Genomic DNA, 27,493 nt, shown 5'->3' on the forward strand with positions numbered 1-27,493 from the left:
AAAGGGACATGGTGAAAGAAAAAAAGGGACATGGTGAAAGAAAAAAAAATGGAAGTGTTTCTCGTGCGCACCAGAAACTTGGCCACTAAAAAGTTTCTGGTGCGCACGAGAAAGTTTCAAGTGCGCACGGGAAAGTTTCTGGTGAGCACGAGAAAGTTTCTGGTGAGCACGAGAAAGTTTCTGGTGAGCATGAGAAAGTTTCAAGTGCGCACCAGAAACACTTCCATTTTTTTTTTCTTTCACCATGTCCCTTTAGGGGCTCCGTAATATACCACCTGTTGGTTGTAAATATAATTTAAAATATCTACTTTAATATATACTACACATATACCATGAGACAAAATACACAGTAAACAAGTAAAGAACAAAACAATAAATAATAATAATAATAATAATAATAAATAAGACCAAAGTGCACCTTTCTTATTGCATTAACAGACTCATTACAGGGCTCCATCTCTTTATACATGTGGGTCTTGCATACAGTGCTGCTCAAAAGTTTGTGAACCTCTTGAGCATTTTGGAGTTTTCTATTGTTTCACCCTGATAAAAGTGCAGGTTTATCAATTAAATATACTCTTTAAAAAAATCAATTGTGTAGTCAAGACTACATTTAGTTTTTGGTCAACTTATGTAGGTGCAAAAGTCCATGAACTCTGAGCTGCACTGGTTAAAACAATCAGTTAAGTAGAATCAGGTGGGACAATCACTGAAATGGAACAATAACATCAGAGATGTTTAGGGACGAAATTGTGCATCACTGATTGAAACAACAGAAAAAAAAACAGGTCACTTTAGTTTTACCCAGGTGAACCCATACAGGTGAGTCATGCAGAGAGGAAGCGAGATCTCAGAGGACCTCAGGAAGAGTAGTGACAGCACATTTGTCTGGGGTAGCTATGAAGTCAATTTGAGCTTCATCGTTCCAACGTGATGCAGATCATCTACAAATCTGAAAAAGACTACAACTCTGCCTAGAAGTGGACCACCTTCTACAATATTAACAACAGACACAAGAACATTGGTAATGGCAAATATCCTCCAAAGTAGATGTGAGAGGCTGATGAGTCACTACAGAAACTGTTTGCTTGAGGTTATGCCTGTAAAAAAAAAACAGGTTTTTCATTTCAAACTAAAAATGTCAGAAAAATAAATAACCCAACTTATCCTATGTGACATTCCCGTAGATTCTCTTAGTTTCTAGCTGTGACAGCAGCTCCTGCACTGAATGATGAAGATACTCATCAAGACAAAGTCAGCTGCTACAAACATTTATGTCTGACACAATATGTCTGAGATAACAGCAGTAACTTCATCTATCAGATGTGCACATGTATCCATTTTGTATCTTGAGGACATCTACGGTTATTAATTGTATGAAACGATATATTTTGCATCTTTTTTTGCAGTTGTGGTATATCATCTTTGTCACAAACTCACACATGCTGTACCTCCTTTACAAACGAACGGCTCAAAATAGAAGAGAGGAGTCCTGGATGACTGAGAAGGGTCCAGTCCTTTATAAGAGATCACACCACACAGCACGGCCAAAGATCATTGCAAACCGTTTTACGTATTTAATGATACCCATAGTATACATCTGAAAACACTGGAACATGTCATGAAAGAATACTAAAAGGCAACATATTTGTTTTAGCTGTGCAACCTACAGCAAGTGCCAATGACATCCAAACATCTACACATACAAACACGACTCTCTGATATATATGTTTTTACTTTACATCTTTTTACAGCCCTTTGTTCTCTATTCAGTATCAAAGAACAAAGAATGATTGACATTAAAAAGACTGTTACATCTTAGGCTTCAACCTGGGAGGAGTTGAGAAAGCCGGGGGGTTCAAACATTGCAGACATTGTACCTAAAAAATAAAATATTCTGACTTCAAACCTTGAAGTTAATCCTCTGGACGACAGCACATTACATCTTCCCCCACGTTCATGAGAAATGAAGTAAATAAATATACTGACAATCAGTGTGACAGAAAGAATCATCAACAGTCATACATGAGAAGGTGCAGGCCTGCGCTACAAGATTTATTCAACAGCAGGCGTCCTCGAGAAGGTATGGGAACATTTAAAGTGCTTTAAAGGAAGAGTCCAACATTCTGCACAAAATACTAAGAAATTCACTTAAAGGTGCAGTGTGTGAGATTTAGCGGCATCTAGTGGTGAAGTTGCAAATTGCAACCAACTGAATACAGCTCGCCTCACCCTCCCACTCCAAGCACGTAAGGCAAAGGTCACTAATAGGAGAACCACAGTCTGGACTGGACCCAGAGCTGAAGGCGACACATCATTGAGTTTTATTTAGTTTTGGGGCAGATTACATTTTGACCAGCGACTCTTTTTTTCTGACAGTGTTTCTACACCGCTACTCAGAGAAAGGGACAGCCTACCTGTCTGTGATTGGCCAGTACTCGTTGCCTTTGTGGGTTCCTGTTGGTTGGGTTCAGGCATGAGGACTGAGATTGGTCAAGGTGAGTGCAAGATGTCAGCCAATCACAGGCAGGGTAGGGTGGGCTACCCTACCCCTGATGTAGGGTAAACTACAGTGGCCATAGAAACCCATGAAAACATAGTTATGGTTATCATATTCCATTTCTGCCAGTAGATCCCTGAAATGTTACACACTGGACCTTTAACGTTAGAAATGAAATCTCGTCGTGCTTAAAGTCCTAAAACAAACAACACAAGCTGGAAGTGTCGAGATGTGATTCTGTCTTTAGAAATCACAGTGGAATAAGGCAGAAGAGATTTTGTTAACAAGTGCTTAACATCTGATGGAAAGTCAACCCATTACTTCAATAAAATCAAATAAGATCTGTCTCACTGGCTGGTCAGTGGACAGTGTGATGTCATCATCACTATCAGGCAAAATGTTTGAGGATAAACTTTGACCTTCTCCCGCCTGGATCAGCCCATGTGGGTTAGTTATGTAAAGCAGATAGTCTGTTACAAACAAGACCGTTAACTGACAAATGGATACTTATCAACAGCGTCTCAGGCACTCTTTCACAGTCAGCTCTGTGAGCCTCTCTCAGTTTGAGACGAGGAGTAAGAAAAGGTCGAGAGAAAACAGAATTCACACATTACCGCTATGATCTAGGACAAATATCGACTCAAAGTGTCATGATATCACAGGATACAGCCTTGCTTCTTATTAGTTCGTGCTTACATAAGATGCTAGAATTCCCACAGAAAAGGGATTTCGAGGATCACTTTTAGATTTCCCGCCTCCTCCAGCGGTGAGTCTACAGGCCGCACTGGGACTGCTGCCGATGCCTGCGAACGCTACACATTTGGCTGAAGGACTGTCCACAGCGCGAGCAGCTGTAGGGTTTCTCCTGCGTGTGGACTGTGCGGTGCCTCTTCAGGTGGCTGGACGAGATGAAGCTCTTCCCACACAGCGTACATCGATACCGCCTCTCCCCAGTGTGGATGAGAAGGTGGACCCGAAGGTTGTTGGGCTGGGCGAAACCCTTTCCACAGTGGGGGCAGGTGTAGGGTCTCTCTCCTGTGTGCACCCGTTGGTGCAGCTCCAGGGCACCAGCGCTGGGGAGGACGCGCCCGCACACAGTGCACACCAGGGGTTCTTTAGCAGCAGCAGCAGCAGCAGCAGCAGCAGCAGCAGCGGTGCTCCTGTAAGGCCGCCTCTGGCTAGTTGTGGTGGTAGAAGGAGCTGTCGGGGGAGGGGGCAGAGGAGGTGGTGGAGGTGGCCCGGCCACGACGGCGGCAGCGGCGGCTGCGGCAGCGGCCATGTCAAAGGAAGCGGCAAAAGCAGCCATTTCATGAGCGCCGCTTGTAAAGAGCATGGTTGGGGGGCCATCTAGACTGTCTCCCCCTCCCTGAGTGGGGAAGGAAGCAGAGGGGTGGCTAGTGTCTGTGTTTCCCAAACCCAGCTGTGCTACTGCATATGCTGCACCGAGATGGCTGACCCTCTCCTGCATCCAGGCCAGGTCCAGGCCCAAGCTGTTGAGGCGGTCGGGGCTCGGCTCATCCGAGGCTACAGGTGCTGACAGCTGAGAGGAAGGAAGTTCATCTTCGGTCGTGTCGTCTGTTTGGATCTCTGGCTTCAGAGCGCTGTCTGCTAGGCTCCCTCCAAGATCCCTGCGAGCTGCATCGGGGGCCGGAACCCCTCCACCGCTCACCATCAAACTGCTGCCCAGAGGCTTGGAGGCTTTACGTTTAGCTCGGGGTCTGCAGGTCAAGTCCATCGTGGCGTCAGTGGGGGAGGATGAGAGCTGGGTGGTGGTGGAGGAGGTGATGTTGGTGACACTGGTGTCAAGGGCAATATCAGTGGGAGGGGTTTCCTCGCTGGGCTCCAGGGCTGAAGCCACAGGGGAACAGAAAACATTACTGCTATACTGTTCTGCTCTCAATTTTGTATTTCCTGATTTGTACTGTAACTTTGTTCTAAGAAAACAGTGCAGTGTGCTTTGATTAAACAAACTCTGTGATGACCACTTCTGGAGAGTGCAGCTGGAGTCTGTATTCAACCCAGAGAAAATGCACCAAACAAGAACTTCAGAGTTTGCAGTGTGTCTGACTTTAGGTTGAGCTCACTAGTGTGCCAACACAACTTGAGTCTGTTGTTGACACAGAAAATGATCTGTCGTACCGAGGTTCCCCTCCGTCTTAATAAATCTTACAGCAGGCATCTGACATGGAGCACTGAGAGCACTAATAACAGTAATAAGCAATTAAGTAGAGTATAGAGGACAGATGTGTGGTAGATAATCTGAACTCAAACTTAATCTCATCACAGTCATGGGATCCAGTCAAAGTATCTGCTGGGTGGACTAAAATGTGAAGTCTGGTGGAAACCAGTGGCTCTCTAACCTGTGCAGTACCACTACTGGTATATGGCCACCCTCTAGTGGTACAAGGAGGAATCTCTTAAATGAGATAGAATAGAATTAAATAGATGAAATAAATTCCTTTAAAAACATATTACACTGCCAAAATACTGCATTATATTTTAAAATGTGTTTTGCATGTCCTGTAATATTTTCTGTCAATATCAGCCTGCAACATAGTCACGTTCAAGCACATCACACACAAGCACCAACTTCTGTGTCTGGGAAAGGAAGCCAATGTGGAAGTGCTAAAAACTGTAATTCCTAGAGCAGCCACTTGAGTCTGGCTCCAGAAGTAAGTCAGTCTCCATAAGTCCCCATGTTCAAATGTCCAACTTCACAGCAGAAATAAACATGTTTACAGCCTGGTACAAAAAACAGTTTTGGTCTCTGTAGCTAATTTCCCCGTTCATGACAACTGTACTGAGGGTGAATTTATATACAACTCACCTGTTCACATTATATTAAAGATTAAAGTCCATGTAAAGGCAATTCTGAGATTTCTTTCAAAATACATTAAATACGTTGGAAAATAGTTGCTGAAAACATGTGAAAAGACCCTGAATGATATATTACTGAAATGTGGAGTTTTTCAGCATTTTTCAGTCCAGGATTTTGTGGGCGGTCCTTAAAGGGTGGCTCGATGACACGCTGAGGCCACCCTGAGCATACCTCTGCCCCCCTAGCAGAGAGATAGAGATGAATTCATCTCGCTCAGTGTTTCAAAGTTGGTCATGTCATTTTCTGAATTCATCTGACACGTTTCAGTCGCTTCAAAATGGCTGCTTGACTGCTGCCACAAGTGGGCGTGGCTTCAGCACATTTAGAGGACACGCCCCCACAGTCCTGGAGCTGAGAATTCATTTTTACCTGACTTTGACACATAATTTCATAAACTTGTTGATATTTTTAACCATTCAAATTTGGCTTCTTCTTTGGTCTGACAAACCCAAAACACATATTTATTATTTTATTCTTACTTTACACAGACTTTAAAGTTATGAAATGAATAGTTCGAGAAAAACTGGAACTGTGGCTCCAAAGAAGTGTCGATCAGGAGTACCCCGTTTCCACCATACTAGCTGGTACCAGTTCTGTTCAGGATTCTTTAACAGACAGCCTATGACAGTGTGTCAGTGTGTCTTAAAGTCTGTCGTCGTGGTGGTACCACGGAACCCTATTATATGAAGGATCGATTAAACACACTCACCAGTCGAGAGGCCGCACTCTGCCCTGATGTTGACCTCCACCTTCAGGTCCAGGTTGCAGTCGTCTCTCTCCACGTTCTCCTGCTTTACCAGGGGCAACACCTTGACTTCCTCTTCCTGCGATACGGTGAAAACATGTTAAGACGTATCATCAGTGTCATCTATAATTTATTGCACAATTGAAACCATGTTCATACATCTGGGCTACATGAAACACAGGATGTCACAGCAGACAGTTTCACAACACTCTACAAGATTGTGAGAGATGCAGTAGAAAGTTGAACATGTATCATCTCTACTTCCTTCATAGTCTATGTGCTCCAAGGGTAGAAGAACAAACACTTTCTAAATATTGTGCTGATGAATGCTTACCTTTGAAAAGTGCTGGAAGGGTTTGTCTTCAGAGGAGGTAGAGAGAAGTGGCACCAGAGGCTGATGATCATCAGGTCCTGCAACAATAACACAGTCCACATGTTTTCTCGCCTTTTGAAGTTTCAGGGTTTTTGGCTCATTGAGCATGTGTACACTGTGCCATCTGGTGTTTGATCTTGAATGCTGAACATATCATGTGATTCACAGTCTGTCACCAAATACAGTACAAAACACAGCACACACTCTTTCCCATAATATGTGACTCACAAAAATCTGATTTTCATCGCTAACACTGGAGCTGCTCGAGTGTCCTACAAGACAAACGTTTACAGTCATATTTATGTCCATATTACCTCTACTAGTACCAAACTTTACAATGTTGTGGTGTGAACATAGAGTTAGCTGTCATCAGCTGACACCAGTCACTCACAAACCTGCCCAGTTCTCCACTTTGTTCTCATCTTTGTCTCTTCCTGCTCCCTCAGATGTCGAGCAGGCTTTAGAAAAATAGTATTAAGATCCAAATGTATTGATGTTAAACTCAAGCTGGGTTGTCCTTGTGATGTCACATGACTCCATCAATCCAGATGTTGTTGTACATATATATATATATACTGTACATCAGTGTTGTAGTCAAGGCAGAGTTGTGACCAGACGGTATATAACCTACTAAGGTTATAGTACTATGGTATTACAGGACTTACACACTGCTGTGTTTTCTTTTGCAGATGTGGTTTAAGAAGTCAAATTCAGCAAGACATTTGGCAGACAGACAGACAGACAGACAGACAGACAGACAGACAGACAGATTCGCTCTCTACTGTCTGACTGTTGTTAACAGTGATGAGAATGTCAAATCAGAAATGAGCTGTTGGTCGACTTTGAAGCCTCCAATCACAGTACTGATGTTAACAGTCAAACCAGACAAATCACAGACAATCTGGTGATATGGTTCTCATCTTGACTGGCTACGATGTGGTTGATTCCAAGTCAAGACTGAGACTGTCAAACAGTGGTCTTGAAATCGGTCTCAAGACTAAGATCCTTCTCCAGTACCACTGCATATACTTGGATTCAACCTGCATGCCACTCTCTTGCATCTGTCTTTGCACCAACACCACATGGGTCCTCTTGGTCCTCAGGTGGGTTCATCACCACAGTAAACAAACGGATCGTGGTTACTCCAGCACGGAGACACTGAACACAGCACAGGGCTGAGTGGACATATCCAGACTCCCCACATGTTTGTCATTCTCCTGCACTGAGACCCATCCAGCCTGGTTCACATCTTCAGTCTGACACAACTTCCTTCCACACTGTATGTGTGTGTGTGTGTGTGTGTGTGTGTGTGTGTGTGTGTGTGATGCCATACAGAGAGCTGACATGTGGTATAATGTGTCCTGTGTGTGTGCACAGTCATCACTGCAGAAGTTTGATCACTGCTGTATGCTCTCATATGTCAATGACTGTGTGTATGAGAGCTGTCTGTGAGTGTGTGTGTGTGTGTGTGTGTGTGTGTGTGTGTGTGTGTGTCATGCAGCAGGCCAGCTGCAGACGTGCCTCCCGCCGTCTCCATCTGTTTACCTTCGGGTGGCCTAAAATGAACGGCGTGCATCTCCTCCCGCTGACTCCGTCTCCTCATCTTCCTCTCGTAGCTCCGCATCTTCACGTCCATGTCTCGCAGCTTCTGCCGCAGGACGTCGTTCTCCTTCTCGCTCTTCTCGCGCTCCTGGTCCATCTGGGAGCGCAGCGCCGCGTAGCCATCGTTCACCAGCTTGCAGATCTCCGCCACCGCCGAATTGGCCAATATCTCTATGATCGAGGCGATTTGCGCTTGAAAGCCAACACAGTCCGCCATCATCGCCAGCTCCAGCTCCAGCTCCAGCTCCAGCTCCGTCTGTCTGCTCCCGCACGGACAGATGCGCGCGGCGGACGGCGCCGCCGCTGCTGCTGCTGCTGCTGCTGCTGCGCGCGGGCGTGAGAAGCTCCACACAGTGAGGTGTGACAGGTGACATGCAACAAGCTGCGGGTCTGATCCACGCACCGCCAGCTGCTGCTGCTGCTGCTGCTGCTGCTGCTGCTGCTGCAATGTGTTCAACCACCAGCCTCTGCGAGGGGCGAGAGTCGCCTCCTGATGACGTCAGTTTGTTGTTCAGCATCACTTCACAGGCAGACAGGGACCAGAGGTCCGGACCGACCCGACCAGGTGGGTCAGAACACATCTAACCCGGGACATCACCGGGACATCACCGGGACGTCACCGGGACGTCACCGGGACCAGTGCTCACATCAACACTGTTTCTGTTAGTTCTCTATGATTATGAAATGTTTCAATATTCAAAGGGTGACTCGAGATATTATACAATCATATTTATTAAAAATATATATGTATATTCATTTGAATATGCAAATGAGACACTTTAGCGGAAACCTTATATATTATATGCAAATGAGACACGATGTAATGCAACTTTCTGTTTTTATGTGTGCACATGATACACTGTGTATGCAAAGCTTTTGTTGAAATATGCAAATTAGGCATTTCTAATGGTAACTTTATATTATGTGCAAATGATTACCTCATTATTTAATGCAACTTCATATATTATGTGCCGCTGGCTGGGCCTGGATCTCCCAGCATAAGTAGCATAATTAATACTATGTTTAAAGACTAACTGATAATTGATATTCCCCCCATCAGTGCAGTTATTTTCTCTCACACACACACACACACACACACGGTCCCATTTCTTACCATTGTTCTTACCATTATTTTCATTATTATTATTACTATTAGTGCTATGGTTATTATTGTTATTTATTTTTTCTCCTCCTCTCTCCACTCTCTCTCTCTCTCTCTCTCTCTCTCTCTTTCTATCTCTGGTCTTTTATCTACTACCCACCTGCTTGATCTCATGTTATATCCATGTTATATATCCATGTTTAAAGGACATAATCCAGAAAGCAACAGTTTATGAAGCTGTATACATTTTTAATCATTTGTGGTGGCGGCACGGTGGTTCAGTGGTTACCACCTGGTCCGAACCTCAGCTGGGGTTTGCATCTCCCCGGGTCTGTGTGGGCTCTCTCCCACAGTCCAGAGACCAGTGGGTGGTTGTTTGTTGTCTCTTTGTGCCCTGTGATGAGCTGGTGACTTGTCCAGGGTGTACCCCGCCTCTCGCCCTATTGATTTATTCCAATATTCTGAAGACGTGATGGATGTTGGCAGGCAGAGTGCACAGTGACCGAACAAACGGCGTCTTTTGAATGTTTTATTGTAAACATGAAGGTGTATAAATAACAACAGCACAGTCTGCCGTAGAATCCGCCTCACTGCCTCCATATGCACGTGACACTTTGTCTCTGGTGGCGGACCAGGTTCCCCATCAGAGAGAAGCTCTTGCCACACTTGGTGCAGCTGTAGGGTCTCTCTCTGGTGTGGACGGCCTGGTGGATCTTGAGGGCGTAGGGCTGCGAGAAGCGCTTCCCGCACAGGCTGCAGCTGTAGCGCTTCTCCCCCGTGTGGACGCTCATGTGTCTGTTGATGTGGCTGGACTGGGAGAAACGCTTGCCGCACTGAGCACAGCTGTACAGTTTCTCCCCGGTGTGCACCCACTGGTGGGTTTTCAGCTGGTGCCTGTGCTTAAAAAACTTCTTACAGAGGTGGCACTGGTAGATCCTCTCCCCAGCGTGGGAACACTGGTGCACCATCAGATCTCTGGAGGTGGAGAAAAGGCGGGAGCACTGCTGGCAGCTGAACACTCGCTGTGTGCTGCAGGGGAAGCTTCTGCCCCTGGAGTCCAAGGAGGCGCTGCTGATGGAAGAGGAGGTCAGACAGTCTGACATGGAGGAGCTCCCAAAGCTGCTCATGAAAGGAAAAGATGAGGACGACAGCAGCTCCTCTGTCCCTGTGGAGTGTTTGTGAAGGGCTGTCAGAGACCTGGCCACCTCTGGAGAGGAGAACAGGTCATCGACAGAGGAAGAGTCCAGCTCTGCTGAGTGCTCACATACACTCGCCTCCAGTTTGAGCTCTGAATCCAGTGCAGCCTCAACACCACTACTACTGGACTCAGCAGACAGACAGTCACTGCCATCCACAACTACTTTCTCTGTCATTTCTCTGGCTCCATTTGGACCAGAACCTCTGTGGCTCCAGTCTGCTGGTTGAGAGTACAGATCCAGAGTACTGGCCTCAGCCACACCCTCTTCCTGCTGAACTTCAGGTCCGGTGAAGTCTTCTTCTTCTTCTTCTTCTTCTTCTTCTTCTTCACACCGACCTGATGCGCTGACTCTGGAGAGTTCTGCTTTAACACTCAGAGGGCGTCGGCCTTCAGCAGCGAGAGAGAGAAAGATTATATCAATGCTCCATCCTTACATCAACACGTCTTTTCTTATCCAGATACACGTCACATGTTAAAACCAGGTGAGCGAGCTGGTATAAAGAAGCAGAACACTCTTGCTCATACGTACTGCTGCTGTTTAGAGCTGTGGGATGGTCTTCCAACACGCTGCAGCCCGTCAGCTCCTCCTCCAGCCTTTCCTTCTTTACCAAAACCACCTCTGGCTCCACCTGCTGCTCCGTCACAACCACAGGCTGACAGACGGAAGACATTATAAAAATAACTTTCATTATATAGCACCTTAAGAACAGTTTACACTGTTTGACAGACAGACTGGATACTCAAAACAGAGAAGCAGACACTAACAAAGTGACACCAAATGAAGATTTTAGAACATGTTGGAGGAAGACGACGACGGATCAGGACGAGAGAGAGACCTTATTAAAGATGACAACATAAAAAATAAAGGCCACAGTTAGATAAATAAATAAAAGGATAAATAAGACAAACATAAAAGAATATTATTTTATATAAAAAGACTACATCATTATAAAAATGTGTTTTAAGAAGTGAATTAAAAGGCAGACATGAGACACAGATATGTCTCCTCAGACAAGTTGTTCTAAAGGCAAGGTGGCAAAATCGCTTTGTCACCTTTAGATTTAAAATGAGGGTAACTCTCGAAGAGTAAAAAAAAATGACCTCCTCTGTCCTTTCCTAACCACTTGTCCTTGATGGAAATGTCTTGACCTAAAGGAAAGATGTGAAGGAGACTTCATAAGGAGTTAGGAGACAGCTACGGTGGCTACAAAGGCACATCTTACATACTTCTCCCCGTGAGCTCTTACCATTATGTTTTAGGCAGGAAACATAAACGTGGACAACCAGGTGAAAAACATGACTTCATTATCAGTGTCAGAATTCAAATAATAAATGAGTGTCCACCTGTCGCACACAAACATAAAATGAAGTGTTGGTCACAGGACGGTCGCTCACTCTCCTGTCCACTCAGATATAATCACGTTAGCAAGTTATGGTAAAAGATGAATGATTAATAATCAACAGTAACTTCCATGATGATCTGCAGGACGCTGTTAGAGAAAGTTTGACCGTCACACTGAATGATGGCATATTCATGTTTTATATGTAACACATCATCATGTCTGTCCATATTCACACGTCCTCTCTCTGCTGCAGTCTGCACCACACTGTTTAAATACATTCAGTGTTATTTTTAGTGTCTGTTTGTGAATGACTGAACAGTGTGTGTTTTTTTGTTGCTGCTACATGGAGTTGTTGACAGCTCCTCTCCTTAACACTTAGAGGATTCAAACAGCTCCCATCATGGCAGCTACGTTAATACTTACAGGTCATTTCATGCAGTGAGGAAACTTCCTGAGCAAAAAAAAGACTATTCGACCGCACCTCTAGATTCTGGAACAGCCAGAGGAACGCCACCTGAGGATGTGAGGCTGCGGACTGGTTCATAAGGGGTTAACATCTCTGCTTTAATGGTGATCAGTTAAAAGACGAGCTGAGCGCTGACCTGTGATCTGCTCTCCTGCGTGGACGACTCGACTTTTCTTTTGGTAACGATAGCAGCGTCTTCTCTGGGGTGATGACCTGTTCGAAGCAGATCACAGGGGGTTGTTATGATATGATCACATGTTCATATGTGCTCTGTGACATGGACCTCGTGATTAAACATGACACGTCTGCGGCAACAGTTTCGAATATCCTGCATGGTGGATTGTTAATGTTTCCACATCCCAGATAGCAAATACTTTGGCTGTATTATGGCATACATTTGGCATTTTTGGCTTTCTTTTGGCATTAAGAAAGCCTTTTGGCTTAACTGTGGTATGATTAGGGCTATCCATAATAGATAAGGAGGCGCCAGCAATATATGGCTGAGTTAAGGCATGTTTATGGCATGCCAGAAGACTGGGCGCGATTTGTTTTGGGTGAATTTTGGCTCCCTTTTGGTATGATTTGGCCTTTCCTAATTTGGGCCATTTATGGCCCAGACATCCACCCATAACTTTGCCAAAATGACAAGCCAGATTTGGGCCAAAGCGAAGCCAAAAGATTTTTGCTATCTGGGATGAGTTACACATTTATTAGATTGATGCGATATCACACTCGAGGCTGTGATGTTATACTGAATATCAGCATGGCTGAAGTTAATCACAGTGCTGATATTCAGTATAACAGCACAACCTCGAGTGTGAATCACTTTTATATAAAATGATCCTGCACAACTATTCCTGTTTACTGTTCACTTCATGTTTCTGATTTGTCCATCTCTATCTGTGTGTCCCTGCAAACAGCATCTGTGTCTCTGACGGTGTTACTAACAGCTGTTTGTTTGTGATGGCGCAGACTAACCTCTCCTGCTGCAGGTCACCTCTCCTGCACGGACCTCCATCTGCCGCAGTCTGCTCTTCAGGGCCAGGTTCTCCCTCTGGCTGCGGGAGATCTCCACCCTCAGCTCGGCGAACCCTTCGTCCACCAGCTGACAGATCTCAGTCACCGCCGCGTTAGCCAGCACCTCCATGATGGAGGCCAGCTGAGCGTGGAGGTCCACGGAAGCTGCCATCCTGTCCTGTCCCCCCTAACGGCGCGGACACGTTTCTCCAGAGAAGACTGCTCTTGAGGGGTTTGTTGGAAATGTAGTCAGGACACATGAGAGGAGACAACAGCGGACATCCTCCGTGATCACGGTGCCTCTCAAAGAGAAGCTTGTTTGTGTTTACTTCCGAGTTTGCCGACTACCGTAATGAACGGAATAGACACCAATATTAAAATTCGGCAAAAGAAATTTGCACACAAAAAAAATGTGTTAAATTATTTATGGATCTCGTTGAGGTTCAAAAGTATGAATCCTGGGCCAGAGACTAGGTTTAGACTCCTGCAACATTTTTTTTAGAAATTCACTCTGATTTTAAATGAAATCAATTCTTTTATGAAGACAGTAGAATAACATAAGTTACATACGTTGTCCCAATAAAAACATAATGAAGTCTTATATCAATAAAACAAAACATTATTACACATTTCTAATGGTATAATAATAATTTTCATTGGGGGGCATGGCTTCAAACCATCTACCTCCTCCTGCCCTGTCCTTGATACCATTACATCAGTTCCATAACAGTACACCAGCCTTCATCCCTTATACTGACCTTCAGCCATTGCATCATCTTTTATAAAATACTTGTGCTGATCTACTGGTTTACGTTTAGTGTCATACATTATCATATAAAGTCTATACAATTCAATGCTACATTTCATACTACAAGCTCATTATTATCATGTTTGGGTACCTTGACTTCTTGACTCCAAACCGTCACATTGTTTCTGCAGTCTGTCCAAAAAGTGCAGGTCAAGTTATAGCGATGGTTTTCTGGATCAGCAGCTTCAATGAAGAGTTGAGGCCAGCATCCAAATTTAAAGTGCACTTGGATTCATTCCCACATGCTGCAGAATGTTCCTTACGACTCCTGCAGATTGTAGGCTGATGCTGGTAGGACGAGGGCTAGGCTACAACTTGTTGCCACAATCTGCAGGTGGAGGCGTCCTGCAGATTAAATCCAATCAAATTTAAATCAAATCAGATTTTATTTGTATAGCCCAAAGTCACAAAGTACATTTGCCTCGGGGGGCTTTACAATCTGTACAGGGAGTGAGGGGGAGAGATGAAGTCCCCCGGCATTCTAATCCTATGGCAGCATAACTAAGGGATGACCTGAGCCAGCCCTAACTATAAGCTTTATCAAAAAGGAAAGTCTTAAGTCTTAAAAAAAAAAGGAATCTCATATCATGAGATGAATGACAATTGCAACATGACTAAGTCTGCTTTGATGTGTAAACAATACAAAAAAAAATTGAGAATAATTCTGATGTTTCAGGTAGTAAGAAACGTTTACATGTAACACTGCAAAGTTTGTTTTGATGCCATGATGTAATTATTAATGGAGCATACCGTTATTCTCCTCACTTCAGTGAATGGTGGGCGGCTGTCATTCATCCTGTCATACCTGTCAGCAGACATCACTCAAAGATGATTTTAACTTGATTACCTCACAAACAGTCACAGCTTCCCTATCATAGCAGATTAGTTTAGCTTATAAGCTATTAAAAAGTGTATCAGCTTTTTAAGCATAGAAGTGCTTCAAACAACAAATGAGGACATTTGCCTGGCTACAAATAAAGACCTTGCAGCTTGGGGGCCCCCTGGAGGCTGCGGGCCCTATGCAACTGCATAGTCCGCACATAACAAGAAACGGCTCTGGTGGAGACCAAGTCAGAGCTGAAAGAGAGTGAATATCGGACTTCACCAAGTGGACACAGACATGACACTAATCATTTTTCACCAGTTTCCTTTTAATTGATTTGAATTGAAGCTTGTCTGAGTGTAAGTTACATTTACACGACCTCAAAGAAAAGCGAGCTGTTAACACGACCTGCACCGATGAGGACATGACGAGGTGTTCTCTTTGAGTTTCTTTGAACACTTACACACCACAGTCAGCTCCAATCTGCTGCCACTCTGCCGGGTACAAATCATCATCTACAGGAAGACTAATGTACACTGTCAGAGATTCACATTCCAGAGTGAATCCCAAGAAAAACACTGAATGTAAAATGTTGACAAAAAAAAAAAATGCTGCTGAAATGAAGACCAGACAAATCATCTATCCACAATAATCTGACACCTGAACAGTTTAATGTCATGGCCTCGGCTGGTTGTGGTTGTTGTTCATAAAGCAGACTCAGCCCTGTATGATGTGCTCTACTTGCTGGTGTGCAGAGCCTGGTGCCTGATGAGGTTGCTGAGGAAGGAGAAGTTCTTGCCACACTTGGAGCAGTGGAACCTCTTCTCCCCGGTGTGAACACTCTGGTGGACCTTCAGATTGGTGGAGGTGGAGAACTGCTTCCCGCAGTGGGGGCAGGGGAAAGGCCTCTCCCCCGTGTGGACCATCTGATGCCTCTTGAGGCTGCAGACCTGCCCGAAGCTCTTTCCGCACTGGGTGCACTGGTAAGGCTTCTCCCCAGTGTGGACGCGCTCATGGATGCGCAGCTGGCACTGGTGGGCGTAGCGACGTGAACAGAAGGTGCAGGCGTAGGGGAGGCAGGGCTGCTGCAGGGACTGTGCTGATCCAGAGTCCTGGTTCTGACTGCTAGACGCTTGATAAAGGTGGTTCTGACTGGGGAAGTGGATACTGTCTATCGGCCGGATTCCAGACCAAGAGTGCTGGGTTTCCTGCTGCTGAGAGTCCACCGTTCCCATGGTAACAGGGGGGTTGTTAAAGGTAGAAATACGATTACCTGTCATAATGTGATTGTGCATGTTACCTTGAAACATGGCTTCACTGGATGGCTCACTGATCTGAATGCACAGCAGCGGCGGATACTGTGACCTCCCAGCGGCGTTGCTTTGACCTATGAGAGGCGTCACTTCCTCGGCTCCATCATCTCCACCTCGTACAGATGACAACGCCCCACTGCTGCTGCCGTCCTCTGCTGCACGGGGAAGCGAGTTGATCACAATGACGTCGAGCTTCGACGCAGGGCTTGCCTGGTCCACGTCGCACTGAGGCCTTTTAGAAACAGCAGGGCAACTGGAGGAGGGGTTTGTCCTTATTTGGCTGAATGATGAGTTTCCTGCTACGCTTTCTGGTGCGTATGTGGAACAAGATGGCCGCTCTGTGTCTTCATTCTCGCTGCTCTGCCATTCCACCAGCGTTTGGGAGGGACTGTGTTTCTCTGACGTGTCACCTGATGGACCCGCAGCAAAGAAAACATTTAGAAAAAAAGTGCACAGGACTGAACACTGACTTTTAGAAGTAGTTACCGGGCTGCCAACCAAGCACCAGGCACTGAAATCATGGTTTCCATTTTATTTTTTAACTTATGATTGGTCTCTAAAACAGATGCCTCTGTTGTGCTGTCTACTTTGGCTCCCACTGCAATATTTAAATATCACTGATGTGATAAATATATAAAATTGATGTATTTTATATGTTAAAATTTTTCTGCCCCTGATGGAAACCAAAAGCCAAGAATTAGTTGCCAATTGCTCAAAATGGTTGCCAATGGCAACCTGGCAACCGTTGCTGTTGAGCCCTGCTGTACTGAATCAAAGATTGTAATGAAAATGATCTGGATAATAATCTTAAAGAACACACACACTTTGAATGGATGCATTAAAAGTCCAGCGTGTAAGATTTGGGAGAATCTATTGGCTAAATATGGATTATACTAGATTATACTACCTTGGAATGAGCCTTCTTTATCTACAGAGGGGGCAGGTCCTCATCTACACAGCCTGCCATGTTTCTACAGCAGCACAGAAAGGACAAACCAAGCCCAAACTCTACAGAGGGCCTTTCACGTTTTTCACGAGTTTCATGCCGACTTTAGGTTATCCCACGTGTTTGGAAGGAAGGGGTGAGCGGTGAGGTGAGGGGTGTTCAGTTGGTTACAATCTGTAAGTTCACCATCACTAGATGCCACTAAAACTTACACACTGGACCTTTAATGTTTGGATGTTCGTATAGCAGGTCTTTCTCTACGTGACTGTGTCACCACATAACTGTATAAACAGTAAGGACCAAGTCTTTGCAGGCTGTTAAAAGATAATCATTTGTACTTAATGTTGACTAATGACTTGCATTGCTGTGCTCTGTCACACCACATAGTGGATCTCAAGAGTCAACCTTGTTCCTTGAAAGTGCTGTAGATTTATCCTGCCTTCTAAAATGAATTTATGATATTGTTCAAGGTAATTATTTTCTTGTCAACAGATGTCATACACCGAACCAAACCAGCTTTGAACAAATGCTGTCTGTGAATGAACAGCTGATGTGTCTTTTTTCTCGCCATAAACTATTAAAAACACATGTCCCTTCACCATACACCATAAAATGTGGCCGTCGTCTCTGTGACGTCACTGACAGGTTTCTGAAGCTCAGTGTGGTCGCTCTGGCTGTTGCCATCTTAGCAGTCCTGCCTCCACCACTTCCCGGTGATCCAAAAATGGACAAAGAGTAGAGCATGTGTGGAGCTGAGGTGGGTGAATGAAGCCTGGGTGCTCAAGCACCCACCTGTCAATCAAAGCGTCCACGCTCTTAATCCTGCATAACTTTCAGCCTTAATATAATGTGAACAGGTGAGTTGTATATAAAGTCACCCTCAGTACAGTTGTCATGAACGGGGAAATTAGCTACAGAGACCAAAACTGTTTTTTGTACCAGGCTGTAAACATGTTTATTTCTGCTGTGAAGTTGGACATTTGAACATTGGGACTTATGGAGACTGACTCACTTCTGGAGCCAGCCTCAAGTGGACGTTTAAGGAACTGCAGTTTTTAGAACTTTTGTGTTGGCTACACAGCCACAGAGGTTGCTGCTCTGTTTAAATGTTTTGGCTCCACTGGGTGTACAGCAGTGAACCTGTTAACACACAAACCACAGTATGACACAACAGTGACAAACTGTTCAGTCTAAAGTAGTTACTATGAACCAGTCGTCACATTGATGTGTATAATCAATGAATATAAATAATACAACAGTTATGATGTACACAATGGGGGTGGACTCAATTTGACCTAGTACAGATATTCAACTAGAGCGCTAAATGTGGATTAATCCGCTGCTGAAAATAATCCCCAACATATGATCTACTCTGCGCAGTTTCCTGCAGTTTGGACAGTGGGTGTATGGAGTAGCTTGGTGCAAGCTGAAACAGTGTGACAGAAAAACAGATACCTTGCACTTCATCCATCTTTTCCTCCTTGCTCTGAGGGCTGCTCGTGTTTGTCAGATATCCCTGGCCCTGGAAAGAGGAGGGAGGCGTTTAGCTGACATAAGAAGTAATAATACTGTAATAATTAATTATTTCAAATAGGATTCACTGGGTTGATGTGTTCGATATCTGTGCCAGATATAATAATTAAACACTTTGTGAAATTCTTTGCAGAGAACTGCATTTAACTGTGACTAAAACATGAATGATACAATCACTCTCTGAAAATATGATTTATTGCCATATTTACACTTCACTGTATACATGGGTACAAAGTCATGTAAGATCTCCCTCTCTTCTTTGGTGAGCTCAGAGCTCTGATTAAAAGGATACACTGAAATGGTCAAACATGCAGTTACATGTCGAATATGATGGGATGAATTGAAAAGGATGAGTGACAGCAGGTCCAGGAGTAAAAGCAGTCCACACAGAGCTCGATGATGAAAACTTAACAAAGGTTTGTTTAATAAAGAGAGTGTGCTACAACTGCTCACATCCACGTCTGTATCCCTTTGAAAATGTTGTACACATTATCGTCACAACTGTGATTGTATCTGATGAATATGAGCAAATGTTTTCTTATTAGAAAAACTAAATATGATGATACGATGAGGAGAAAACTCATCTGTCTCATTCAAATCTTTATTAACTGGACTGAATAGAAATCTGTGAAAAACAAAATAAAACACCTGACTCAAACCTTCTCGCTCCACTGAAGTGCTGTCATTAAAACACACAACAAAGATAAAAAAGAACTTTGTTCACTTTGCTTACATACAGTACAATACACACATGCATCCTCTTTAAAGGCTGTGCCGGCTGCAGCGCCCTCACTCAGTTCTGGATCACCAGAACAAATACCAAATTTCCAAAATCGCTTTTAGTCACTTAGACACAAAAACATGGAAAAAGGGGCCAGGTTGAAGTTGTTGTGCTTGTCTTAGGCCACATTCAGGATCAGGTGCTGCGGTGAATGGCTGTACGGCGTGTGGGGTTGCTGGTGGTGTGCCTACATGTGTTGAATGTAACTGCTGTGAAACAATCAGGAAATAACTTTTTATTTCTCTGATTAGCAGCTTTACCGAGGCCAGCGCTCCGTCACTCTCATTCACTGTCTATGTCTCTCGACCAAAGCTCTCCTGAACCAAAACAAATTAAACTTCTTGGTGTCACTATTTTGCAGCGTAAATTAAGTCAGACTCAGATTTAGAAGCTTCTTCATAAAATGAACAAAGTCGGAACACAACAGGTGGAGTATTACCACACATTACCGTGTTTTTTTTGCAGACACCACTGCAGCCAAAACAGACAACCCACTAGATCCTGTCTGAATGCTGCCTTATAAAGAATTCTTTGACTCTTTCCAGATGTTTCCGCATGTGTAACTAAAATCAAATCATGGAGATTGGGCAGTTTAACCAGGTGGGTCACTACCTGGCTTTTTTACCTGCTTGTCATCTTTATAAAGAAATGACAAATAAACTCTTTTCAAGTCTACCTGCAATAGCTATTTAATGACATTCATAATGATCACTTTCATTGTTAGTGTTGAGAGTCTGCCGCCCCTGTACTACTTCAGTTTGCCTATTTTCCAGATAAAACAGTGAACTGTTTGGACGATTATTCAGACACGTCACAGGACAGAGGTGCAGCAACATCAGATGATTTTGATTAGTGCATTTTCTTTCAGTCTGCGTTTCATTCATTTTTTCCATCTCGTAGTGTTCCAATTAAAAAAAGTCTTAAAAGAGGCGTCAGGATTCAAAAGTGAAATATAAAGAGCCTTGTCTTTAGGGTTAGTTCAGCCCTGGTTATAAAACTTTGGTGCAGCAGTGCTGTTGGAGGTCTGCTCTTTGTGTTCAGTGCTGGATCTTCTGGTGCCTCTTGAGGTTGCTGGGATGGGAGAAGCGTCGGTTGCAGACGGAGCAGCTGAATGGCCTCTCCCCCGTGTGCACATTGCGGTGGATGTCCAGCTGGCTCTGGCACACAAAGCTCTTGCCACACAGCGCGCAGGTGTAGGGCTTCTCCCTGGTGTGCCTGGCCATGTGCTTCTGCAGGTCCGACTCTAGGAAGAAGCGCTTGGTGCAGCTGGTGCAGCCGTATGGGCGCTCCATGGTGACGGCATGGTAGAACGCCAGGTGGAAGCTGCTGGAGACGGGCTTGGAGTGGCTGACGGGGCGGTGCAGAGCCATGCTGGGTGTGTCACTGGAGGAGATGATACCGGAGGTTCCACCACCGGATGTTCCTGGACTGTCACGACAGAGGACAGAGCCTTCCTGCAGAGAGGACTGCACTGACTTGAGTAATGTAGTTTTTTCATATATGTCTCTCCCTCTGCCTGCTGCTCCCTTTGTCTGGCCTACATCTGACCACTCACACTCCTCCCCCTCCTTGTCTGATGTCCCCCCTCCATCAATGACTATCACCTCTGACAGGGAGGACTTGGCGGTGTCTAACCCAGCCTCATCACTGGAAGTTTGCATAGCGTCCCTGTGTGGCGTCATGTCAGCATCATAGTTCAGCGGCTCACTGTCCCCTGCTCTGACATCACTTCCTGTTCGCTCCGGCGGGGAAATGTAGGTGGTGTCACCGCTTCTGTCAGTTTCAGCTGTCCTGCCGACAACAAAGTTGATGATGTCAGATCCACTGACCTCCGTTTCGCTGCGGCGTCTGTCTGGACGTCCCTCGCCGGCGTCCTCCGGGGCGACCGGGAGCGATGTGACCGTGTCTGCATCTCCTCTGCTGCTGATGCGGGCGTCTGCTGGCACCTCGTGGTTGGCAGTTCCGGCCTCTGTTGCTCCCTCCACCTTGACTATCAGGAGCTCCGTGTCCTCCTCAGGCTCTGCTGACTGAAAGGACAAACAGATTAAAAATAACGGACAACGTATTGACTAACAATAATCAACAATAACCCTGCTGAAAAACCTGATACAAATCATAAAAGTGGTGTTAATAAAGAGGACACATGCACAGCACCAATCAAAAGTTTGGACACACCTTCTCAATCAGTGGTTCTTTATTTTTTATTATTTTGAAGAGAAAACTCTGAAATAACACATCTGGAATTATGTGGTAAACAAAAAAAAAAAAACTGTAAATGACGCAAAATATATTTTAGATTTTAGATTCTTCAAATGAGCCACCTTTGGCTTTGATTTGTTGGCACCTTTAGGTCTGAGGCCATGGGTCTCTGCTGGAAAACAGTGGAATGCTCCCTCTGGGTTGGGAACGAGCTGCCGCCCCAAGCAAAGGACTTCAAGTATCTCGGGGTCTTGTTCACGAGTGATGGGAAAATGAAGCGTGAGATGGCCCGACGGGTTGGTGCGGTGTCTGTGGACCATTGTCATTCAGAGGGAGCTTCACCTTCTGGCTCAGCTCTCTATTTTTTAGTCCATCTAGTTCCAACCCTCACCTGTGATCATAAGTTTTGGGTAGTGAAAGAATGAGGTTGTAGATACAAGAGGCCAAAATAAGCTTCCTCCACCGGGTGGCTAGGCTCACTCTATCCAGAGATAGAGTGAGGAGCTCAGACATCCAGAGGGAGAGCCGCTGCTCCTTCACTTCAAAGGGAGCCAGCAAAAGTGGTTCAGGCATCTGATTAGGATGCCCCCCTGGGCACTGTCCTCTGGAGGTGTTCCAGGCACGTCCAACTGGGTGGAGTTCCCAGGGCAGACACAGAACACACTGGAAGGATAATATACCCTATCCAGCCTTGGGATCCCCCGGGAGGAGTTAGAAAATCTTGCTGCACTTGATGACTTCTTTTCCTTCACTCTGCAGTCCAACTCATTCCAAGCCATGTCAGTCTGGTTTAGGTCTCGTAAATGAGGAGGTCAGGTCTTGTGATGCAGCCCTCTATAACTCTCCTACATAGAGTCCTACATAGACTAGAGTTGTGTGTGGGGTCACGGTGATGTTCCTGGGTGGGTGAGTGTCTGATGTCAGAGTAGATGTAGAAGAACTAAATTCTACCTTCCAAGATGCAATTTGAGTGCCTGAAAGTCCTCAACAAGTCTTTACAGCACTGGGAACTATATTTACAGATGAAATGTGAAAACAAATGTAAAAAGCTTACTAATGAGAAATGATGTAAAAATAAATATACAACATTAAACACAGGCTCTGCACAAGGGATGAATATACATAAACTGTATTAATGATTATTATGTGACTTAAAGTATTTACTGGAAATCAGAAAAAACTCTTCAGGCACTATACTTGAATTTGATTTCTGAAATTTGTCTCAGTCTCATTAAAACATAAAACAAATACAAGCACACAGTTTAAGGCACATAGAACACAATGAAATACATAAAACATACATTTATGAATGACTTTACACATTCACACACTGATGGCACAGCCTTCAGCAGTTCATATTTTGAGGACACTTAATGTGTCACTAAATGAAAGGACAAAAACTAATAAACAGCCCAAAATAATCCAAATCTGACTAAATGGCTGTGGAGATTGGGACTGACATGTCTGTAGGGTTAGACCAAAACAAACCATCAAACTCTGTTGTCTTTTTTAACATGGACATCAGCTGCTAACTGGAGCTGCCAGTAGTAAGTGTGTGAAGGTTCTCGGTCATCCAGGTCATGTTTCTTCAGGAAGAGTTCAATCTGGGGCAGCTGGACTTGATTATAGATCTGTCAGGACGTTTCACCTCTCTTTCATGAGGCTCCATTAGCTAGTTATCTCAGTTAGCTCATTTAGTGGTGCAGCTCTGTTTTAAACAATCAGGTTGTTTATGCTGAATACTATTGAGGAGCAGCACCAGATCCAGGCAAGTGGGCAGCAGAACTGGGCTCACTAGCCTCCCATTGAACATGGCTCCAACCAGACTCTGATTGGGCATGGTGGATTCAGGAGCGGCATTAGTAGATGGAGCCTTTTGCGTTTTCCTGAGTTTTGCAGCCACTGTTGTTTCTCACACACACTTGCAAGAAAAGGATGAGGTGAAGAGTATTCATCTGGTTGCAATCTGCACTCTGAAGATTTCTGGAACTGAGGATTTCCCCCAGGTAACTGTTAACGGACGCTGAGTGAACTAAATTCTGCCTTCGCAGATTGGAACATTTTGAGATCATTTCCCATCATGCACCTGGTGGAAATTTCCAAGAGGAAAAACCTTGTGTGTGAATTTCAATGGCTGCAGAGATTTCTGTCCACTTTTTCCTTCAACACAACATCGTGGTACAGATCATGTCAAAGTCACATTTCTAGAAACGCCTGGCAGGCTGAGTCAAACCTGACAGCAGGCCAACAAATCCAGCTTACATCACTAAACCAGTCCTGGTGAATGATCACATTAGGGCTCTATTAATTATTGATAATGTTGCTGATTATTTTTGTAATCTGCTCTGACAGCAGACTCATAACTAGACTGAACATGCAGGCATTAGAGCAGATCATGTGCCAACTTCTCCTGTAATAAAACAAAAACTTAACTGACTTCTCAGGGTGAAGAAAAGTCACACATTCTGAACCCTTAAGAAGATGGTTTTCTGGTGCTGGTGCATTGCGGGATAGCTACCTCAGTTTTGGTGGTGGTGACAACCTCCTGATCAGGATCCTGGTCCAGGTTGATGGGCTGGGTCTTCTGCACAGTCTGCTGACTCCCTGGACCTCGGTTCAAAAACCTGGTCCTGCCCTGCAGAGAGGGCCCTTATGGGACAGAATGAGAATAATTAGACACCAATTACTACAACTGAAGTCAACAAGGAAACACAGCTGATCAAACTCTGACATTACGCCAGATTAACAAGATATCACACACACACACACACACACACACACACACACACACACACACACACACACACACACGTCCTCCTGTGTTGCTAAATGGTGAACTGTTGTAAAAATGGCAGCACTGGTGTTAAACAAGCCAATGAGTGTCTGTCAGAGGCTTTATGTAGACACACCGTGATCTCAGTGTGGCCTGTGATCAAACAAAGAACTTCCTGCAGAAGTCCTATTCTAACTAACTGATCATGCAGTCTCCAAACACACTCATTCATAAGTTTTTCTTTGTTTTTGTAATTTCCTACATTGTAGATGAACACTGAACACATCACACAATATGTAAGAACACATATGGAATTATGTAGTAAACAAAGCTAAATATATTTTAGATTATTTTGCTTCATCACTCCATATGTAGGTCAACCCTTGCATAGAGTGGAGGTTCAGTCCAGATTTGAACTGGTCTCATGTCCATTCTTTGAGTTTCGTGGTTTCTTTGCAGTAATTTGACCATGAATGTAGATTCACACGGTCTCCTCTGAACAGTTGATGGTAAATGGTAAATGGACTGTATTTATATAGCGCCTTTATAGTGTTTTGACTACTCAAAGCACTTTTACACTACATATCTCACACACACATTCATACACTGATGGCGCAGCCTTCAGGAGTAATTTGGTGTTCAGTATCTGACCCCAGTCTGGAGGACCCGGGTCATCTGACTAGTGGACGACTTGCTCTACCTCCTCCTGAGCCACAGCCGCACCCAGTGATGTTGACATGTGTCTGCTACTTGAACTCCGTGAAGCATTTCTGTGGGCTTTAACCTGAGGTGCTGTGAAATGTTGATTCTTGTGGCTGGTAACTGTAATGAACTCTGCTGCAGAGGTAACCTGGGCAGAGCCAGTTTCATCATCACAACCAGACATCAACAGCTAGAACACTCCCTGTGCGGTTCCTGGATATTAGAAATCATATCACTTCTGTCAACTCACACACCCTTTAACGTGCAGTGTGTAGGAGTACTGCTCGCCTCACCCTCCTGTTCAAACTATGAAATGGAAACTTAGACGGTGGCCGTCTAAAGCCAGTGTTTGGTTTGTAGAAACATGGCAGACTCCACAGAAGAGGACCCACTCCCTCTGTAAATATAAAAGTCACATTCTAAAGTAATAAAAACACAGTGACTCTTATTTTCAGGTTAATATACATGAAAACATAGTTATAATTATCATGTTTAACATCTGCCTATACTTCTCCTTAAATGTTACACTGGCCCTTTAAGAAAATAAATTGCACTAATTAATTTTTGACAGGCACACCTGTTCGTTTGAAGTTATGACTAGAGAACATATTTCGGTTTGTTCACCACATCATTCCATGTCTTCGGTGTTTGAAAAAATAAAGTAAAAACCATACAGTTTTAAACATTTTGAAGAGAAAGTACGTGGCCGGACTTGTGCGGAGTACCGGGGTTACATACCGGCCAATGAGTCCCTGCTCTGCCGGTTGAGGAGGCGGACCCCGGGGAAGCGGCTGCTGATGGAGCCCTCCGCTCCCTTCACTCTCTCCGCTCGGTAGCGGGTGACCTGCAGCTCCAGCAGTTTGATCTTCCTTCGCAGGAACTCGTTCTCCTTCTGGCTCCGGGACATTTCCAGCTGAACCACGGCGTAGCCGTCGTCAACAACTTTACAAATTTCTGCGACGGCCGCGTTAGCCAGGACCTCCATGATGGAGGCTATCTGAGAGTGGAAGTCCGCGGCCATCGACATCGTCACTGTCAGCACTCACTCAACGCCTGTGACACGGAGAGACGGACTCTGTCCTGAACACACGAGTGACAGCTGTACACACGCCGCAGTGCTATCTGACATACATCACTGTGTCTCTAAGGTGTGTGTGTGTGTGTGTGTGTGTGTGTGTGTGTGTGTGTGAGGAGCAGCGCTGTGGACTCTTTGTTGATATGATGGCGACACGGAAGCTCCAGTTTGGACCGTGTTTTTCTTTCCAGCAGCAACACAGCACAACAGCGCCCCCTGTGTTCAGGAGCAGACCTGCCACACAACACAGAGGCGACTCTTGTTCTATGGTGTAAAAACTATCCACAGAACGAGCTTGTGCAATAGAGCAACTTCTGTGTGGACCGAGAGGCTGAGCCCACAGTGGAGAACTCTTTACAAACCAGAACTGGAGAATTTTCCATTGTATGCTGAGTTCCCTTTCTGTGGTCTGACTGAAAGATACAGAGATCTTTAATGTTTCAACCCGTGTTTTTAACTTATTTGGTGTTATGTTTACTGCCCCTGTTTTTAATTTGTGGAGTTAGATTTAAAAAAACAAAAACAGTAAAAGCAAAGTGTTGTGAAACCAAAATGTCAATCTATCTGACTTATAGGGAAAGACAAGGTGGGCTGACTCTTGATGCTGTGACCCTGTGGAAGTACAATGTAAAAACTAGACTGAGGAACCTGTAGACCTGAGATCATCGCCCACACTTCATGAGGTGAGGACATGCTTCACTTTCTCCTTTTCTCCACAGTAATTGCAGCACCAAGTATAAGTATCTGTGACCTAATCTGCTCATAATAATTGTTCTGTTACCTTTTCTACTTCTTATATAGTAAATGTTCTTTTGTCTCATTCTCCCAATACTGTTGTCACTGTTTATTTATTCCCCCCCCTCTGATTTTGATAGTTTAATATGAACTGTTCCATCATCTTTTCTAACGACCTCCTTCGCCATCTTATCTCCTTTTTCTGTCCTTGTCCACATGAATACTATTTCTTATTTCTAACAGGCTAACTATGAATTTCTGGACAGTATTTCATACAGTAGTTCTTAGTGTGCTCTGGCTAATCCTGTTTTGATTATTGACAGGTTCCACTGCTACTGTAATTATTTTATCATTCATTGTAATTCATTGTCATTTTATCAGTCATTGTAATTCATTGTCATTTTATCAGTCATTGTAATTCATTGTCATTTTATCATTCATTGTAATTCATTGTCATTTTATCAGTCATTGTAATTCATTGTCATTTTATCATTCATTGTAATTCATTGTCATTTTATCAGTCATTGTAATTGTACAGTATGTTTGTGTTGATTTGTTCTGTACACGTGACATCTATTGCA

At 44.4% G+C, this 27,493-nt stretch overlaps 2 protein-coding genes across 2 annotated transcripts in view; both read right to left on the reverse strand.

Moving 5' to 3' along the window:
* Nucleotides 1-13,703, reverse strand: part of LOC104931761 (uncharacterized) — a 34,764-nt gene extending 21,061 nt beyond the window's left edge. Inside the window, exons 1-8 of the mRNA XM_027282999.1 lie at nucleotides 13,186-13,703; nucleotides 12,344-12,420; nucleotides 10,928-11,051; nucleotides 9,791-10,785; nucleotides 8,042-8,594; nucleotides 6,458-6,534; nucleotides 6,088-6,202; nucleotides 3,277-4,348 (exon numbers count right to left, since the gene is read on the reverse strand). Of these exons, the coding sequence (XP_027138800.1) occupies nucleotides 3,277-4,348; nucleotides 6,088-6,202; nucleotides 6,458-6,534; nucleotides 8,042-8,594; nucleotides 9,791-10,785; nucleotides 10,928-11,051; nucleotides 12,344-12,420; nucleotides 13,186-13,396 (3,224 nt within the window). The 5' untranslated portion in view covers nucleotides 13,397-13,703. The remainder of the gene's footprint in view (nucleotides 1-3,276; nucleotides 4,349-6,087; nucleotides 6,203-6,457; nucleotides 6,535-8,041; nucleotides 8,595-9,790; nucleotides 10,786-10,927; nucleotides 11,052-12,343; nucleotides 12,421-13,185) is intronic.
* Nucleotides 13,704-15,162: 1,459 nt separating this feature from the next.
* LOC113746500 (zinc finger protein 629-like) lies at nucleotides 15,163-26,711 on the reverse strand. Its single transcript, XM_027282446.1, has 5 exons — nucleotides 25,841-26,711; nucleotides 24,146-24,276; nucleotides 21,258-21,455; nucleotides 18,570-18,636; nucleotides 15,163-16,578 (listed from the first exon to the last, which is right to left on the reverse strand). Exons 1-5 carry the CDS (start codon nucleotides 26,127-26,129, stop codon nucleotides 15,593-15,595), a joined length of 1,671 nt encoding a protein of 556 aa, XP_027138247.1. The 5' UTR covers nucleotides 26,130-26,711; the 3' UTR covers nucleotides 15,163-15,592.
* Nucleotides 26,712-27,493: the final 782 nt, after the last annotated feature.

Source organism: Larimichthys crocea, chromosome X (genome assembly GCF_000972845.2).
Source record: "Larimichthys crocea isolate SSNF chromosome X, L_crocea_2.0, whole genome shotgun sequence".
Taxonomy (NCBI): domain Eukaryota; kingdom Metazoa; phylum Chordata; class Actinopteri; family Sciaenidae; genus Larimichthys; species Larimichthys crocea.